We start from the raw sequence: 17,864 nt of genomic DNA, 5'->3' as shown, positions 1-17,864 counted from the left end.
CATACCTTAACTGTTACAAAGAATATCTATGTTGGATTCCGATTTTCAGCTAAATATGTTTCTGTATACAGTGGGAGCTTTGTAAATCTTAGCAAAGCATCTGTTTGCTGCACTATCAGAAGTTTATTTTATCAGAAGTGTCTTTAAAAGGATAATGTGTGGATCTTCATAACCCTCTTGACCACAGAAGAATGAACTACATAAGGAGGAATAATACAACATGGCAGGTAACACAAATTGGGCTCCATAGCACAAAACAAACTTTAGAAAAGGTGGAATATATATATATAAATTTTTTTTTTTTTTAACAGGATTCCCTCATATTATTGAATGTAACACCCCACTGGAGAACATGAGGACACTTCGTTAACAGAAAATTACCTGTGATTCTGAATGTGATACTCAATGTGATTCCAGAACGGGGTTCTCCCTGGATCCCTTTGTGGTGGGCCACACTTTGTGCAAGACAGTGAGGCTTTTTATAATAATTAAAAAATAAGTAAGAGGATCAAATATGTGTACAGGTACCATCTAAGTTAATAGTAAAAGTTATTTATGCAATATAGTCAACATTTTATCCAGCTATTACCAGTCTGCAACATGTTGATATTGAATCCTAACCTGCTGCCAGCTCCTCTTTTCTGTTTGGATGTAGAAATGATAATAAAACAAGAAAAAAGTGACAAATTATAGCTGCTGCTTGACTTTTTTTTATACCAGATGTGATTCATGGTGTATCTGGGAATTGATCCCATCGCTCACATCTAAGACTTAAACCACTAGACCACAGGGGGACTAAATTTTAAGGTAAATGAGGTATATACATGTATCACTATTAAAATGCACACATCTTAAAATCTTAGCTTCCAATGTGAATTTTTGAGTTGATAGTTGTTAATTTGAGAAAAATGTTTCAACCATGACATTTTCAGTTAGGAGAAGTAATCAGGAAATGTAAATTTTATGCTATTTAGGTGTTAAGTCAAGAAGTCAAGAAGAAATATTCTGATATTTTGTATATATGATTTATATATTTCATTATTGTGTAGGAATACCTACTAATATATATTATCTTAAGTGAAAGGAAATAATTGTATACAAAATGTTATTTTGTGAAATTAATTTCATCACATGCAGCTCATAGCTTGTTGTCATTTTTGATGGCACCATGAATTTTGGCAAAATTGTGGCCATATTACCCGTTCTCTGCATGATCTTAGCACTGATGACTGGATTATTGGTTTAGTTAATTTACCCGCCTAGCTTCGCCCAGTTTTCATTTTCACTCATCACTTCTGTTACAGTTCCTATTTAAACTGCTTGGTCCCAGCCATCAGTGCCAGATTATTTGAGTCATGGATGAGAGTTCTCTAGCATATCCATTGTGTTATCCTGATTGCCTGATCCTGTTGAGTTTTTGCTCCTGGACTTCTGAGATTGCCTGCCCCTGTTCTGATCTGTTTGCCTGACCTGTCTTCGGACTTCTTTTGGATTCTGCCTGATAGCGACCTTGTATCTGTCTCCTGAGCCCAGCTTGGATATTCCCTTTGGTACCTCTTTGGATCTCTGATCTTCTGGCCTTCTTCCTCCTCGACACCAGCTTTGGATTACATACTTACTTCTGCTCAGGTTTGTTTTGGAATTGAAAGTTTAATAATCTTCAGTTCATGGTTTTTTTCCCGCTTTGGACCTTGGACTTTGTCTTTGTAACATTCGTTTAACTTTTTTTTTTTTTTTTTAATGTTATCTGTTTTGTAGTATGAGACCAGCATCCTTGTCTTTAAATCAAACAGTGTACAGTTTAATTTAAAGCTCGCTGGTTTAATCACCACTGCTAAATGTTCTTTGACCCTATGTAGAGCCGGTGGAAGTTGCCGGTGTCAGTTACTGTTGGCTCCACCTCTGCCTCACATTTACTCAGTTTTTTTTTTTTTTTTCTTCTGACAAGGAGGGGCTTTCGACAGAGCTGAAAATGAAAGCAGATAAGATTCACGAATAAAAGTCTGAGGAAAGAAAATCTGATTCATTGGGTTAAGCAGATCAAGTCCAAGATGCAGCTTTATGGAACTCTGGTCCTATTTCTGACCTTCTCTGTTGGTAAGATTAAAGTTTACTTCTTAGCAGCTTCTAATCTCATGATGAATGTAACTCAAGTAAAGATAATGTGGATTTTTGCAGATTTCCTTTTTCCCTGAAAAAAACTCTAGCATTATTCTTGGTTAACAGCAAAGGTTAAATGTTTTGCTTTAAACCTTACATTCAAAATATTTCTTCTAGAATTTGAGGAAAAGATATATTGTTTTTAATAAATCACTTTATTGCGAACATTGCACACATAGAGCACATGTTAAATTGTTGTTTCTTGTGCTTTTACTTAGCATGTGGATTGAGATGCTACTCATGTACAGCAACTGAGCCTGAATCCTGCACAGACACCAAAGCCTGTACTGTGATTTTTAACCGATGTTATTCTTTCAAGGTAGAAGATGAGCTGCTAAATATCAGCGGTACTCTGCTGCTAAAATATTAACAACAACAAAAATATATATATATATTTTTTTTTTTTATGAGCACCATTATGTTCATTGTGCAATATATCTAAAATAATGAGTTTTCCTCTTTTGCCTTTTAAGGAGTGAATATGGTTACCAAAGGCTGCATGGCCAGCGCAACATGCACTGATCCTATGAAGTGCTGTGAAGGGGACCTGTGCAATGGTGCCATACCTACTGGGCCCGGTCTCATCCTGCTGCTTCTGTCTTCAGCCCTGATGATGCTTTTTGTTTAACTATGCCTGTTTTCGAGAAATATGCTTTAAAATAACATACCCAAAAGGATTTGAATATATCTCAAGAACTACAGAGTTTATTTTACATTTTTTGGTATCAAAATAAAGGCAAGACCCCAGAGAATATGTTACAGGTCTAAAAACCATCTTGGGGCGAGTGCTGAGGACACAAATTTGGGTCCTCATGTTATGAAAAGGTTAAGGCTTTAAAATGTTTGGGTTTTTTCTGCATTGGTCTAGTGTTTGATCTCTCAGCAGCTATGCTGAAATGACAATAAACAAGAAGCCAGGACAGACATGAAGCATTTTTATTCATCATGTTATACTAATCAATATGATTAATGTCTATAAAGACATCTATGTCTTTTGATGTTATAAATGAGCAAGTTCTATTTTGAATATTTGAGTTTTAATATATGAAGTATATTAGACAGTTTCACTGGTTAAATTTTACATGAGGAACAGGAAGAACTTGTGCAGTTTATGCAGAAAATACAAGTTAGTCCACAAATTAAGCTATGTGTAATAAAGAGGGGTTTCATGTGGAACCAGTTTAAGATATGGGTGGTCTTCTAAGGACAGATCAATAATTTCATACATGCTAAACTGTTGATGAATAGATATTAATATCTGAATCAACTAAGCAAAATATTAATAAATAAATCATCATAAGGTTATCCATAAAGAATTAACTTAATTTGGCAAAAAGCTGACAAAAGAGAATAAAACCCTTTAACAAAACTGGATGCAAAACTGATTTAGTTAATTGTGTCATTTTACAATTTTATGCTAAATTTAAGGTTCAGTGGTAAAAAAAACGAACAAAAAAAGATATTTTGTTTTGCTTTTATTTTGTATCTTTAGCCCTTAGGTTTTTTATTAATTTGCAAGCAAGATGAAATGTCGAGCGATTTGTGTGAATTCAATAACTCCCAAAAATACATCTCACCAGAGGCCAGCAGATGCATTAGCCTTAAACAGAATGTTTCAGACCAATGAAGTGCAGTACGTATCTGACATTGACGCCTCAACTACATATGGAAGGCTGAAGCAAAACAAAGATGGCTGGCCTGGTTATAGAACAGAATAGAATTGAAAATCCCTTTATTGTCCCACAATGGTAAATTGTGGTTTTTACAGCAGCAAAAGATTATAGCACATTAGTGGTCACACTAATGTGGACCTTAAAAAGTTTATCAAAATAACAGAATAAGTGACAGAGTTAAAAAAAAAGAAGAAAAAAATATTATTATTTTATTTTTTTTTTAGAAACAAGCAGAAGGAAGAGATTTTTGCCTTTTCTGGAACGTGTTTGTGCTTTCCCTCTGCCCAGATTTGGTTGTGAAACAAATCAAGAATTTATTACGTCACACCTGCCACTGCTGCTGTGCTAAAAGCTCAACCAGTATGGCAGGCTGTTTTAACATAAAATCTGCTTCTTCTGACTATGCATAATTACTACTAAGACATCAAATAAAATGTTTTTGAGTGGGAAAAACAAAATTTTAATTATCCTGAATTATAATTTAAGACACCGGTATCTGAAATTATAGTATGACCTTCAATCACATTTTGGAGAGTCAAAATTTCTTTTGATATACCTTAAATGACATCACTTGGAGGTTGGAAAGTTCAACAGACTTTAAAGTCAGAATATGGTTCTACAGAATTTTGGCCTCACTGACAATTTTAAAGTTTTGTCATTAAAAGTGAGGCATCTTTTGGGAATTTGAGATGACTTCATTCCATCATATCAACAGTAATTTGCGTTGGTTACTTTCTCAATAGCAGAATGTTTTGACATGTTTCACTGATAAAGCTTCTGAAAAACTACATCCAATTTTTTTTTACCCCCGTTCTTAATTGAGCAGCTTTCCAACTGTGAATTGAACTTACTCGAAAAGGATAAGAGGATAGAGAACGGAAGCAAGTTTGACTATGTCAGGGGTCGACAACCAAAACTGCTGAAAGAGCAATATTGGACCCAATAAATAAAAGAACTCACCATGCGCCGTTTCATTGCGTGCTGCTTCACCGTGCGGTTTAAGTTTTGTTACATTGATGAAATTATAGAAACACGATAAATGAATCTTTCTATGGTGGACGTGTTTATGTTGGGAGGAGTTGATTGAGTCATGAGGAACCAAGCAGGAACTGACATCCATCAGGGCAGTGCTCTCTAACCCTGACATCCCACACTCTCTGTCCCAGTGTTCCTTGGTGTTTTTTTTTTGAGGATTTGAGGAAACAATTGAAGAAATTTTACATACCTGCATCAGAGCACTACCTGTTCGATCTGTGGAAGGTTTTCCATCCTTGCAACAAAGATAACAGCAGGAGTGGGGTTTGGAAATGCAATCCACTTCTTATATCTATCTTAGCGCTCCTCTACTTTATCCAGATGTTCTGCAATCGCACTTTTTCTCTCACTCCAAACTTGGCGGTCGGCTGAATATTTATCATGCCTACCCTTGAAATGCCTTTCCAAATGACTTTTTTTTTTTTTTTTTTGACAACCTCTCATTACAAAGCAAAAATGCAGGCAATCCTTCTGCAAATGATTCGGTCGATTTTTCTTTTAATTCTCTGTTCCCATCAGCTATCTATCTTTTTTTCCTTTTGGGATCCATGGCCTGAGAAATACCTGCCGCTTTGTCTGCTTGGCACCGTGCCGCACTTAAACGTGAGTTGCAGGCTATATACTTCAAACCGGGAGAACGAAGTGTTCTCCCAGAAAGGGAAGCTTAGTGCCTTAACCAGCTATGCGGTTTCAGGTGACTGATCACCACCCGCAATAAAACTGCCCCCTCCCTCTTTGTATGTGTCCGATAATAAAGGCAGAAGACAGAGATGAACTGGCAGATTTCAACAAAGACATTCAGGGAGTGTCATTCTCCTACTGGTTCCACTGTCCCCTTCTGCAGAAAAGTTACCTGTGTTGGTTAACCATAACCATAATGTCTTATGGACTTACACCAGCCTATCTTTCAGTCTGACTTTATTTGTACTCTCCTTCATGGACCTGCTCATGAGCATCTAAAAATCAGCCCAAAAAGGTGATTTTTGGTTGTTGTTGTGGTTCTGTCCCTTAAGTTAAGGAATGGGCTGCCAGCCTCTATATCATGTTAGTCAAGCTCATTCACTTTTGTCTTTCAAATCTTTTTGAATAGTTCCCTTTCTATATATATATTTTTTTACTTTACTATTTCACTTATTTGATTCACAATGTGTATCATTTAGTCAACCACTTGTTATTTTCTTATGCGATTTATATTACAAGCAGTTGGATTTGATTTTAATATTAGATGAAAGACCAACATACTGGACACAATGATCATAAATAAGAGGCCAATGTTTTGTTTTTATTGTATTTAGCTTCAGTTTTCAAGTTTGACCAGTTTTCCTTCCATGTTCAAGAAAGGCATTCCCAGATCATGAAGCTGTAATTTTTCACCTCAGTAATGTTGTCCAGTCTTATTGGGTATGATTTCCTTTTTCTCCACCGATGACTTTCTGCATTTTGGTCATTAAGTTTTTATTTTGGTTCTCGGATCATATGGATTAAATTCCTCACCAGAATATTCTATGTGAAAATATATTTCTATCAGTTGTAATAATTGTCCCTTTCGGGGTTCCTTACTTTTACCAGGCTTGAGATCAATTTCTAAAGTTAGCTGAATCTGTTTTTAGTGATTTTTTTTTCCTGCTCCTCATTAACTGTTGTAAAAATTAACCCAGAGTTGTCTGATGCTAAGGGAAATCTATTCATCAATTTACAAATTAAACTAGTTCTTTACATATAGCATACGACTCTTCTTACTTATGAAGAAATCCAAGAATGAGAAAACTCTTAGTATTACATTTTAATATAATACTTTTTAAATGTCAAGTACAAATTTATACCAGCTTTAAAACTCAGAATATTAATTAGATACCTATTCTTAAAGGCTTTTTATTTTCAGATTACAGCTTTGATTGGTGATTTGTTTAAGACGTAATTTTACACAGGAAATGAATTAAAACATAAGAAAAACAATAATTGTGAGAAAGGGGAATTTTTATTAGTTTTAGAGCTTTACAGAAAATTGTTTCTGTAATAAATCTTGTGTTTTATTTACACTCAAATGAGGTAAAATGCATAAGAATTAATTAGTTAGCAGGTTGAAAAAAGAAGGTCACAGATTACACCGCTATTAACTACAAGTGCCTTTAATAAAGATGTTCCAGAACAAAATAAATAACTTTCCATATTAAAGAAAAGACCCTTCGTTTTTATTCATGAGGATGTTTCCCTATAATTGTTTATGTTATTTCAAAGATGAAGATCATCTGACTGGTGTTACGTCATTTAAGGCGTTCATGTCAGAATAGGTACATGCTGGGTACATAAACTGCTGCTCATTTTTAGACGATCCTTCCCTGAAGCAATGGACGGCTCTCTCCCGGTGACTGTCGACTCAACAGGTTCCACAGCAGCAGTGGGACAGATGTCACAAAGCTGCCTCCATTACCATTATCCTCCCTCAGAGGCTGGTACTGCTTGAACCGTCTGTTTAGAAACATAAGAAGACATGCACAGTGAGTTTATAAGTAAAAGAAAATAGATAAAAAAAAAAAAACAGGCATCATAAATCATAAGGTAAAGAGTCTCTCATGAGTGAATAGGATCAGCTTAAAGTGAGAGAAGGTTTCGTTGTTAAATAATTTTATCAGTAAGATATAGTTTTTACAACTGTTGAACTAGTGTTTAAATTCCACTCTTATTATGTCTAAACAAGTACATTCTGCTATCATTTAAGAAGTAGGATGGCAGTATAGATATCTGCGAATAAGAACTCCTTTATGTGAGCAGAGAGCAGCAATCGGAAAAGATCCAGGGACCTTTTAGGACACTCCTTATCTAAAGAATATTGCTCTCTATCCAGCTGCTTCCTCTACTCTGCTATAAATGTAAAAGATGGTACCGTTATTTTTTTCATATTTTCCGTGCCTTTAAATTGCAATAGCTTTATTTTCTATTTAGTGGATTTTAAAGAACAGTTTCTTTTGTTCTAAAATGTTTTGGAATTTGATATAATCTAATTGGACAACATGCTGTCCCTCTGATGTCACATGCTGATAAGACTGTTTTTGAATTCAACCCCTGTCGTGAAAGAAGAGATCCCAACCTCCAAAAGTGTGGAAACTTCAGAGCTGCAGTTTGAGCCTTGAAGCCTTGAGCTAAAAGTCAGCTTCACCTGTTGCAGGTACTGCCTTTTGATTTTAACAGATGGGGAGACTGTAATCATTGACTGAAATAGCAGCCAGGTTTGTCCTGCCAAGACCTTTTTCACAGAGGTAATGCTCAGCCCCACTCTGCTGAGCCAAAACCTGACGGTGCCTTACAAGCTCAACGTGACTGAGTTATAAAAGCCTAGATTTTACAAAGTCCCTTTGTTGGACTGAATCAGGGTTCTTACGAGTGGCCATAATGGACTGAGGGGAAGATCAAATGACGGACTGAGATACCTGATTCACTGATACCCGAAGTGCAGGTTCTTCCCACAACCATGGCAACGAAACAGCAAAGAATCCCTCCAATATACTCTTTAACTTTTTATTTTATTTTATTTTTCCCTGGGTAAGGAGAATTTGTACTAAAATGCTAGGCAGTTTTATTCAAAAAGAGCTAATTGAAAACATTGTCACTGTTGGCTTCGTTATGTGATTGAGAGATCAGATACTTTTTCCTGTGCATTACTTAAACCATACTAATTGACGGAATATTATCAAAGACTCTAACCTGAGCGAATCATAAATTTCTTCCCCTATGTACTGGTTATTTAATACACCGTGTTAAGGTTAGTAGTTTAAAGTGCTCACATAATTGATACTGAATAATACTGTGGTACACCCTAGATTAACTGTAGTCATCTGTGATTATCTAATAACAGTGACTGATTGTCTCTAAGAGCCAAATCAGCTTCGTTTTAGCAGCTTTGATAGACAGAGACAATCTTTGCCTTGTGGTCAATGATTACTAATTGCTTGAAATTATAATCCAGGTTTTTGGCATTAGAAGACAAACTGGGTTTTCCAGCCGTACAGGTAAGCAAGTTAATGAAACCTTGCAATTGAGCAAATTGTCAGTCATAATCATTTGACCAAGGTTCACATACTGGAATAATAAATTGATTAACCTGTAGTTATAGTTATTCATGATCACGGTGAAATTGCGTAACAAAAACATCTACAAGAATAAAAAAATCAATGATTTTCAATCAGGTGAAAAGGATAACCTAAAAGTGGCTTAATTGAACCAACTCTCTCTCAGGTGAGGCATACATTTTTTTAAGTGGCTCTACCAGTCATTCAATTAGCTGCTTGTCTCCTACAAGATACAAAGCTCCATCCAAACATTTCTGGTAGGATAAACTGATAATACACTACCATGACTTTGTGAGGTAAAATTTTACCCTGAGGATATGTTCTTAACTCTAGTATAGAGAAGAAACACAGTGGGGTAATATTGCCTCAAAAAAAACTCCCTGAAGATACAGTTTACAGTGGTGTTCAGAGTTAAGGGCTCATTATATTCCCTGCAGCAGTGTGTGGCAGTGATCTTGTTGCAGATATGTTTGATTTATGCCCAATATTGAAGCGTGGTCTGCGCTATGTTATTCCACGCCACAACGCCACAGGGATAATCATGAACTAGCTGTGGGTCTAGATATGGTGAGGAAGTTGGGGCAAGTTTGTCCAACAACGGAGGGACATGAGGGCAAAAAAGAGCAGGGATCCTGGTGGAAAAAGGGTCCCAGCGTTCTCGCGTACCTTGCTCTTTTGGCTGGTCCAACTCTACTAGTCATTTTCTGCAATGGATGTCATACAAACAACACAAGCCGGTAAGTACCAAACAGGAAATACACATAGAGGAGAACGGATGTTGATTTGACCAATCAGAGGCCAACTGTCTTCTCTGTCTGTGGTCACCTACAGCTTTGGAAAGGTGCAACAGAGTGTCTGCTGCAGGGGTGGTGGCACATTTGCATTCACTGCGACACACATGCAGATGGCCTGGTTTTTGAGTGTAAATCAGCACTTAGAGAGAGGGACTGTGTTGGCTGCTGGAGCTTGTCTGTCCTGTTAATATTCCTGTACATGTTTGAAGCAGAAAAAGCACTATTCGAGGTAACTGAGCCAATTTCACTTGAACAGGACTGAAATTTCTAACAGGACAAATTATCAAAGAGTCATAAACCTGCTAGCATCATTTTAGTACTTTAATTAACTGACCTGACATGAATTTAAAGAAGTAAAGCACTGTCTAAAATAAGCACAATAATGGCTGCTATCAAAAAAATTGCTGCACCATGTGAAGATCTGTTGGTTTGAATTAAATGGACATAATTAAAAAAAACTAATGAATAAAATGTTATCCAATTGATAATCTGTTTTTACTGCATTTTAATGCTTAGCCAATCACGCCTTAAATAAATTTGAATTATATCAGGAACAAAGAAAATATGATGATTAGGACATCCCATAAAATAAGCCAAAGCACTATGAGATAGAAATATTAACCTCAACTAAAGATTTGATCTTAGGCACTCACCTGTACATTAAACCAATGCAACAGACAACACAGGCCAGCAACATTCCTCCCAGCACCGTGGCAGCAGTTCCAGCAGGGGAACCACCAGACGCTGAAACAAATTGAACATCATTTTACAAATGAAGTAACAGAACTAACTTTTAATAGCTGCTGATTATTTTCCCTTCACTCACCTACTGCTACATTGATCCTAGCACTGGCCATAGCCAGGCTGACATTATTAGTGAGGGAAACATTGAGGCAGAACACGCCCGTGTCATTGAAGAACTGGCGAAGGATCATCTGACAGTCTGGAGAGGGCATGGCTGAACTGCACACGGTCTGAACCGGTGTTATACAGTCACCATCAGAGATAATTGTGCACACTTCACTTGGGAGGCTGCAAAAACAGAGTGGGAGGAAGAAGATGTTGGTACATGATGGAAAAACTGTAACTTGAAATCAATATTGTTGTTAAGGACTTATTTTTTCCAGTAGTATTGCCAGCTATTTAACTCTGTCTAGCTTTACATTTACTCTGACCAGCCTTTTCCACATCATAATGCTGCTGCCACCAGGTTTGACTGTGGCAATGGGTGTGTTAAGGTAAGGTTAAGGCTCACTTCCCCAAAGGCTACTGCATTTATTCACTTTGACCAGATCACTTTGATTTGCCGTCCCTATCACGGCTTATAGATCCAATTTCAATGAATTTCAATGACTTTTCAATGAGTTTTCCCTGAGACCTTCACATAGCTGGGATTGGATTACAGATTATTGAGGGGAAGTATACCAAAGTTTGCTATATGGATATGTTCAGCACTTTAGACTTTTAGTTTTAGCATGTATAATTATACAATTGCTTTACAATATGCATCTTCATGCTGTTTTGGGGGAGTGGCGGCCTAGTGGTTAGGACATAGGGCTTGAAATCCTGAGGTTCTGAGTTTGAGCCCCACTCCCACAGACTGCCACTTTGGGTCTATGAGCAAGACCCCTTACCCCACACCACTCCCCAGGTGCCGCACAATGGCAGCCCACTGCTCACCAACATGATGGGTTAAATTCACTGGTTCTCTCATTCACTCATTTCTCCAATGTGAGATCAATAAAATAATTTTTTTATTATTATGTTTTATCAAATGGAAATATCACATTTATGAATGTAAAATAACAAAATGTGGAAAAATTAAATAACTATGAATACTTTAGTAAAGGATGGCCATCATTTTTAAAGTCATGTTTCATGTCCCTTGATAAAGATAATTACATAATGTTTTATAATCATAAATGTGCCTTTTTTTAAGAAAACCTGTGCATGATTAACTGCTCCTTTGATTAAATGTTTTAAGTCACTTAAAGACTGTTGCACCAACCTTCCCTGACAGGAAATGGTGACATCCACTGCATTCTGATCCAATTGAGTCGCCATTGACACAACATTGGACATCTGAACAATCTCTACACTCTCAATTCCCTCTGCCAGGTCAAAAGAGGAAAGGAAATATTGATATTAATTATCAATAGCACAGTGGTGTCATGTAAAATGCGTTATTTACTGTATGAAATGGCTCAATAACACTTACGAACGACATTTACTGTTGTAGAGAGGGAACCAAAGCGGTCGATTGTGCAATCAGCTGTCATTTCCGGGGCTTGTCTCTTGACCACCACAAGTGAAACCTGGGCTGGATCTGCATCTACTTCAGCCAGAACTTCAGCCTCATCTGGAACAGCTTCTGCTTCATTTGCTTGAACCCCCCCAAAAAGTAATCGGAATTAGTATTGCACTGCTATACAGGATCAGAAGTCTGCTTTGTAATTACTGTGGTGGTTATATATATTTATAAGAAATCCTCACCTGCAGCAGCTGCAGTTGCTGCAACTGCGTTTTCAGTATCTAGCACCTCGGCTTCAGGGTCAGCAGCAGTTTCTTCTGCTGCTGTGACCTCAGTGGCAGGTGCAGCAGCAACATTCTCTACAGCAGCAGGGGCTTCAGTTATGTCTTGAGCAACAATAGTTACTACAGAGGCCTCGTTGGCCTCCGCCTGTACAGATGTATCCACCACAGGTGTAACCGTGGAGGCAACAACAACCTCATCTGCAGGTTCTTCCTCCGCTGCGACAGGGGCTGCTGAAGCAGCAGCGTCAATCACTGGGATAGTCTCCACATCTGCCTCAGTGCCGTCCTCTGCAACTGTTTCCACTTCTACCGGCTCCTCAGCTGCAGGGAGAGCAGTGGCTGCCTCTCCTGCTGCAGCCTCTGTATCCACTGCAGCCACATCTTCTTCTGCAGCTGTGTCTGCAGGATCTTGCTCTGCTGGAGCAACAGCCGCATCCACTGCTGCTGGAGCCACCGAGGCGGTCTCCACAGTTTCGGTATCAGCGGCTGGTTCTACATTTTCAGAGGCATCGGTAGGGGAGGCGTTTGAGGCAAGAACATCCAGGGCTGCAGCATCTTGTCCTTCAGCTGGGGTCAGGGTGGAAGGAACAACTACAGCTGGAGCAACAGAGGATTCGGATGGAGCAACTGGGAGGAAAAGGAAAAAACTGCTTATCTTAAATCATACAGGGGTGTCCTCCAGTTATAACAACAGAATAATAGTTTAAGGCCTTACCAGCAGTGGGGTTTCCACATGAGCTGGGAATGTGCGCCATCAGTATCACCTGAGGTTTGAAGTCTCCTGCTGAGAGGTATGTGTGTGTTACGGTGCGCTCTCTGGAGATAAGCGTTCCGCTTTTGTCCCCAAAGTCCCAGCTGAAGCTGATGTCAGCACTGTTCAGGTACTGGCTGGGATCGTGGAGTGCAACTGAGAAGGCGATGGGTTGGTTCTGGATGAAGTTCTGGTCATTTTGATTGACATCATTGACTTGAGAAAGGGATAGGCTGAATGGAACCTGGTCTGATGAAGAGGTAAAGCAAATAGAGATGTTTTTGTAATACTGTTGCTCTACTGTTGTAATTCATCCACACTTTGGACCTTATAAATGGTTCTGATGGTCACCTGTGATGGTGAAGCCAGAAGATGCGTAGCCGAGGGGGATGAACTTGTCTCTTCCACGGCAGTGATAGATGACCAGCTCCATTTTGTAAGAACCCAGCTGAACGTTGTCCGTGTCAATGGTGAGGGAGGAGGATGGTCCATCTGCCACCTGCCAGTAACGCCCTAGAGTACAAAAAATAAAATGAGAACTACTGTTTAGGAAAATTGGAAAAGATAACAAGTTTGCCTCTTTAGAAGTAAAACATAAAGAAATTAGATTTGATTAAAACGTTTAACTGTGCTCTATTTGCATGTATCTAATTTTTCTGTAAATGCTATCAACAAAAGTTCTTTAAACCAAAAAAATAAAGTAAGATATATATTTTTACACTATTAAATGTAGCTCTGAGACCAAGACTTAAAAAGAAAGAAAGGCTTCTCCTGTTCCAGAGGCTTTTAAGGCTTTCCTTTAAGCCTTTTGAAGGAGTGCCATCAGGGAAAACTCCACTCCATTCATCCCTGTTTCCACCAGACTCTTCAATGCGACACTGCAAGGGCAATAACTTATGCTATGTATAATCTGCAATTACTATTCAATACCCTATGCATTAACCTGTTTCTTTATATTTGACACCCAATGCAAAAGCTGTATATATATAAACATCCATCCATATAAATACCCATGTAAATACCCCGTGCAATAACCCTGTTTAATCCAGCTATAAAAAGAATATACTGTCATGTGTGGAGGCACTGTATATACTGTAGATATCCCATATACCTTTTTCTTACTTTGGCACCTTCTTCTTTTCTTTTTTTTTACTATTTAAACAGATCTAAGGAGTACATTTCTCCACTGTGAGATCAATAAAGTCAAACAGTCAATCAATTAAAGTAAAGTCTGCCACTGATGTAGCACTAAAGACTGGTCTTGCACTAAAATCTAACACTATTTCGAGAACAGTTATTCGGTAAAGGAAAAAAAAACACTGTGTAGTGGATGATTGTGAACAACTCTTTGATGAGTTCACCTTTTGTTTTAAATCTTCAAGTCTATCATATTTTTGCTTTAAAAATAGTGTTCATGACACATTTGTCAGAGTTCATGACAACATATAACCTAATAATGTGAAATGAAGCCTCTGAAAGTGAAATGGGCATACAACATAAAGAACATCACTCAAAAAATATTTCAGCCCAAGATTTAAGATTTGATCAGATAACAAATTCCCATTCACTTTTCTTTAGATATTTTGAACAGAAATCTCTTAAATAAACCTTACATGATGCATATACATTAATTTAATATAACTTTAAATAAATAACTGTCAGGTTTAGGTATTGAGAATTAATAAAATATCCTTAATCAAAATAATACTAACAAGTATGTACTTCAAATATATGAAGTTTATTTGTTTGATTTGCATGATAATCAGGTTACCTTTAATTTAAATCCTATTTATGAATCCATTATTAAATACTACAGTTTAAAAATGTATTTTCAACTCTTATTTCTTAATAGATATATGAAAATAACAATCCATAAGATCAGAAACACCTTTCCTAATCACAAATTTTAAAAGGTAATTCTTTCATCCATTTCCATTTTCTTTTTCACCTTCATTTTCAAATCCTTTTATTCATGATCTTTTTTACTTTACCTTCTCCATTCACCTTCTGTATGACCCCTCTGGTGCCTGAGCACGCTGAAAACCAGTTCAACCAATCACAGTAGCTCCTCAGATGTAATCTGCTCTACCATTGGTTAGACTGTTACATTTAGTTCACAAAATGAGGAAAGGTACAACCAGATTTACGGATTGCAGTTTTAAAATATTCATTTAAAAATAGGACCTGAAATTAAATTTTCAAGTTGCAGTATTTAATAATCACTAATGTAATTTACAATTCCTCTTCAATAATTCAGTTTAAAATGTGTAATTAGAAAACGCCTTTTTAATTTGGATTTTTTATTTCATGATTTTAATGTTTTTTTCTATTTTTATTGATCCCCTGGTCTTCAATAATTCTTATCCCTCAATGTGATAGTGAGTTAAAAATGGTTTGTTAGATTTGTGATCGAGACTATGGCTAAACGGAATTGAAGTTTATATATTAAATCTTTATATTTAAGAAATGGAAAAGTCATTGATTATTTATTGCAACTGATTAAAACGAGGAAAGTATACATATTCTGAATAAATAGATATTTAAATTAAAGTTGTAACTTACAAGCTTTACAGTGTAAGAGTATAATAATACAGAAATATATCAATTAATTTAAAGTATTTTTATACATCACCATATAAGAATTAAATATTAATCTATCAACAGTTTGTAAAGGCGGCTGATAACTAAATAATGCAGTAAATATCTTCCTATTGTCTTAGTGGAGATGAACGATTTTTAAAGTTAGACGAATAAGGAAGACGATTTAAGTTTTAAAGAAGGAAATGTAGAACATTTATAATGATGCAAAGATTGGAATAGAAAAGCATTAAATATCACTCCCATCATATAACACACACAAAAAAAAACAGTTTCTAGCCCAATCATGGTAACTTACCCCATGTCTTCCACACAAACACATAGCGGGGTTTCCTGTTCTGACTCCTGTTGAAAGGCGTGCCGTCAGGGAAAACTCCGCTCCATACGTTATCTCTCTCTGGATACACAGCCTGACCCTCCAGGTACTCACGCCCTGAATACCAACATCCATCATATTTATCTCAATTATCACAATTACAAATATATTAAACCCTACATATTTAAGAGAGAAGAAGGAGACAGGGTTTTTATCCCTTCAGTATTTCAGCAGCTTTCATACAGATCACTTCATACCGTTGACGGTGCAGTTGCGTGCCCACACCACCTGCCCATCAGGCAGCACCGTCTGGTTTACTGGGAAATTAAGGTTGATGGTGAAAGTTGCCTTTGCTCCTATGAGGGTGGGCGCATCATTCTGAAGGTCAAAGGTCACTTCACCACCTGAAAAACACACATAAACATATATACTAAATAGCAATGGATGGATGGATGGATGGATGGATGGGTGAAGTGTTAAAGAGAACCAGCTGGGTCTCACCAGACCAACAGTTCCTGAACCTTGGGTCTCCATCTTGCCAGACCGGATACAACCGAGAATTCCATGATCTGTAACGTGTGAAATGGCTCCTTTGTCCTGTAAAAACACCACAAAATCATTTTAAAAAGGTAAGTAAAGATAATCTGCTGAAAGCCAGATCTTCAAGATGAGAAAAAAAGATTTATTCAGTTTGAGTTTTTTATCTGATTTCTTTCTGTCATAGTTAAAACAAAAAGTTATGTGGAATAGAAACAAAATGAATAAGATGTGAAGGTGCTGGTAGAGATGCAGGGTATAAAGGTTCTTGAGGGAGTGAGTCACACGACCCACAATCCCCCTCAATCCCTTTCATGTGACTTTCAGCTGAGCAGGACTGGCATCAGTAATCCCGGTGTGAGGTATGAGGGCTACCTTTTATATAGTCTATTACAGCAATCTCTAACTTTGTCTCTCATCAATGTAAAGCCCTTCAGATCTCCATCACATTTTCCAACACAGTTTCAATTAGTTTAGAAAGTATTTATAAATCTAGGTAGAAACAATTTCAAGTTCTTAATTAGCAAAAAATTGGAATGTAAATGTTTATATATCTTCCCTCTCATAAACAAAGAGCAAGTTGTTTCAGCATGAAACAAGTGTGAAATAAGAGGTCAGTTTATTTGCTGCTCAATTAGTGGTCTAAACCATAAAAAATTAGGGGAATAAACAAAGGAATGTGTTGATAAACCCTTCAGCAAATCCTACCTCAAACAAAACCCCAATAAAGATTCTTATACTAAAACATTTGCGTATGATTTGTTATATGTAATTTAAGACTGACACAGCAAATAGATACTTACTATCTGCCGTGGCTGATGTAAAAGCCAAAAGAAGAAGCGTCAGAATCCACATCTTTGCTTTGGTCGTTTTTGGTCTTCCTTCTGAATCCAGAATCTCACCCCTTGGTCCAGAATCCAAACAGGCTCCAAGAACTCCTCCCTCACTCTTTTTAAGATGGACCCCAGACCTGAATTACCATAAAATCTGTTCTCGCCTCTGACGTCACGGAGAGTCAGTGTTCAGGGTCCAACCCCTTTGAGTGAGATTTTATTTAACTTTTGAATTGTATCTTTTCAGAGCTGAGTTGGTATCATTCTTATTTAAATCATTACATGTTTTCATTTAATTAGATCTGTATATTTCTTTAACTGAAACTTTTATCGTCATTACTTCTGAGGCAAAATCTGTGTCAAATTTTGCATATCTTAAAACAATAACTCAGAGTATCTAACATGAATTAATGCATTCCAGTAATAAAAAAAAAAAAAAACTAGAATGTCTTGAAGGCATTAGTGGAAAAGCAGTCTGTGCTTTCTGCTGCTGTCATAAAATAAATTTGTGGATGTGCAAAGCCTAAGTCATTCCTGACTTAAGATACAACCTGACTAGCATGTG

At 37.1% G+C, this 17,864-nt stretch overlaps 2 protein-coding genes across 2 annotated transcripts; one reads left to right on the top strand and one right to left on the bottom strand.

The window, feature by feature from the left end:
- Positions 1-1,948: 1,948 nt before the first annotated feature.
- On the top strand, positions 1,949-3,080 carry LOC119795499 (lymphocyte antigen 6G-like). The gene is made up of 3 exons (XM_038303536.1): positions 1,949-2,097; positions 2,379-2,486; positions 2,634-3,080. The coding sequence occupies exons 1-3, from the start codon at positions 2,052-2,054 to the stop codon at positions 2,786-2,788; spliced, it is 309 nt and encodes a 102-aa protein (XP_038159464.1). The 5' UTR covers positions 1,949-2,051; the 3' UTR covers positions 2,789-3,080.
- Positions 3,081-6,827: 3,747 nt separating this feature from the next.
- Positions 6,828-17,428, bottom strand: pmela (premelanosome protein a). Its single transcript, XM_038303530.1, has 12 exons — positions 17,270-17,428; positions 16,431-16,526; positions 16,187-16,333; positions 15,912-16,046; positions 13,367-13,528; positions 12,980-13,264; positions 12,223-12,891; positions 11,948-12,112; positions 11,738-11,840; positions 10,556-10,761; positions 10,383-10,473; positions 6,828-7,337 (listed from the first exon to the last, which is right to left on the bottom strand). Exons 1-12 carry the CDS (start codon positions 17,319-17,321, stop codon positions 7,193-7,195), a joined length of 2,256 nt encoding a protein of 751 aa, XP_038159458.1. The 5' UTR covers positions 17,322-17,428; the 3' UTR covers positions 6,828-7,192.
- Between the last annotated feature and the right edge of the window lie 436 nt (positions 17,429-17,864).

This window comes from Cyprinodon tularosa, unplaced genomic scaffold (assembly GCF_016077235.1).
Source record: "Cyprinodon tularosa strain WSP-4 unplaced genomic scaffold, ASM1607723v1 ctg512, whole genome shotgun sequence".
Classification (NCBI taxonomy): Eukaryota; Metazoa; Chordata; class Actinopteri; order Cyprinodontiformes; family Cyprinodontidae; genus Cyprinodon; species Cyprinodon tularosa.
The sequence above is the reverse complement of the archived record's forward strand: the minus strand, read 5'-3'. Positions and strand labels throughout refer to the sequence as shown.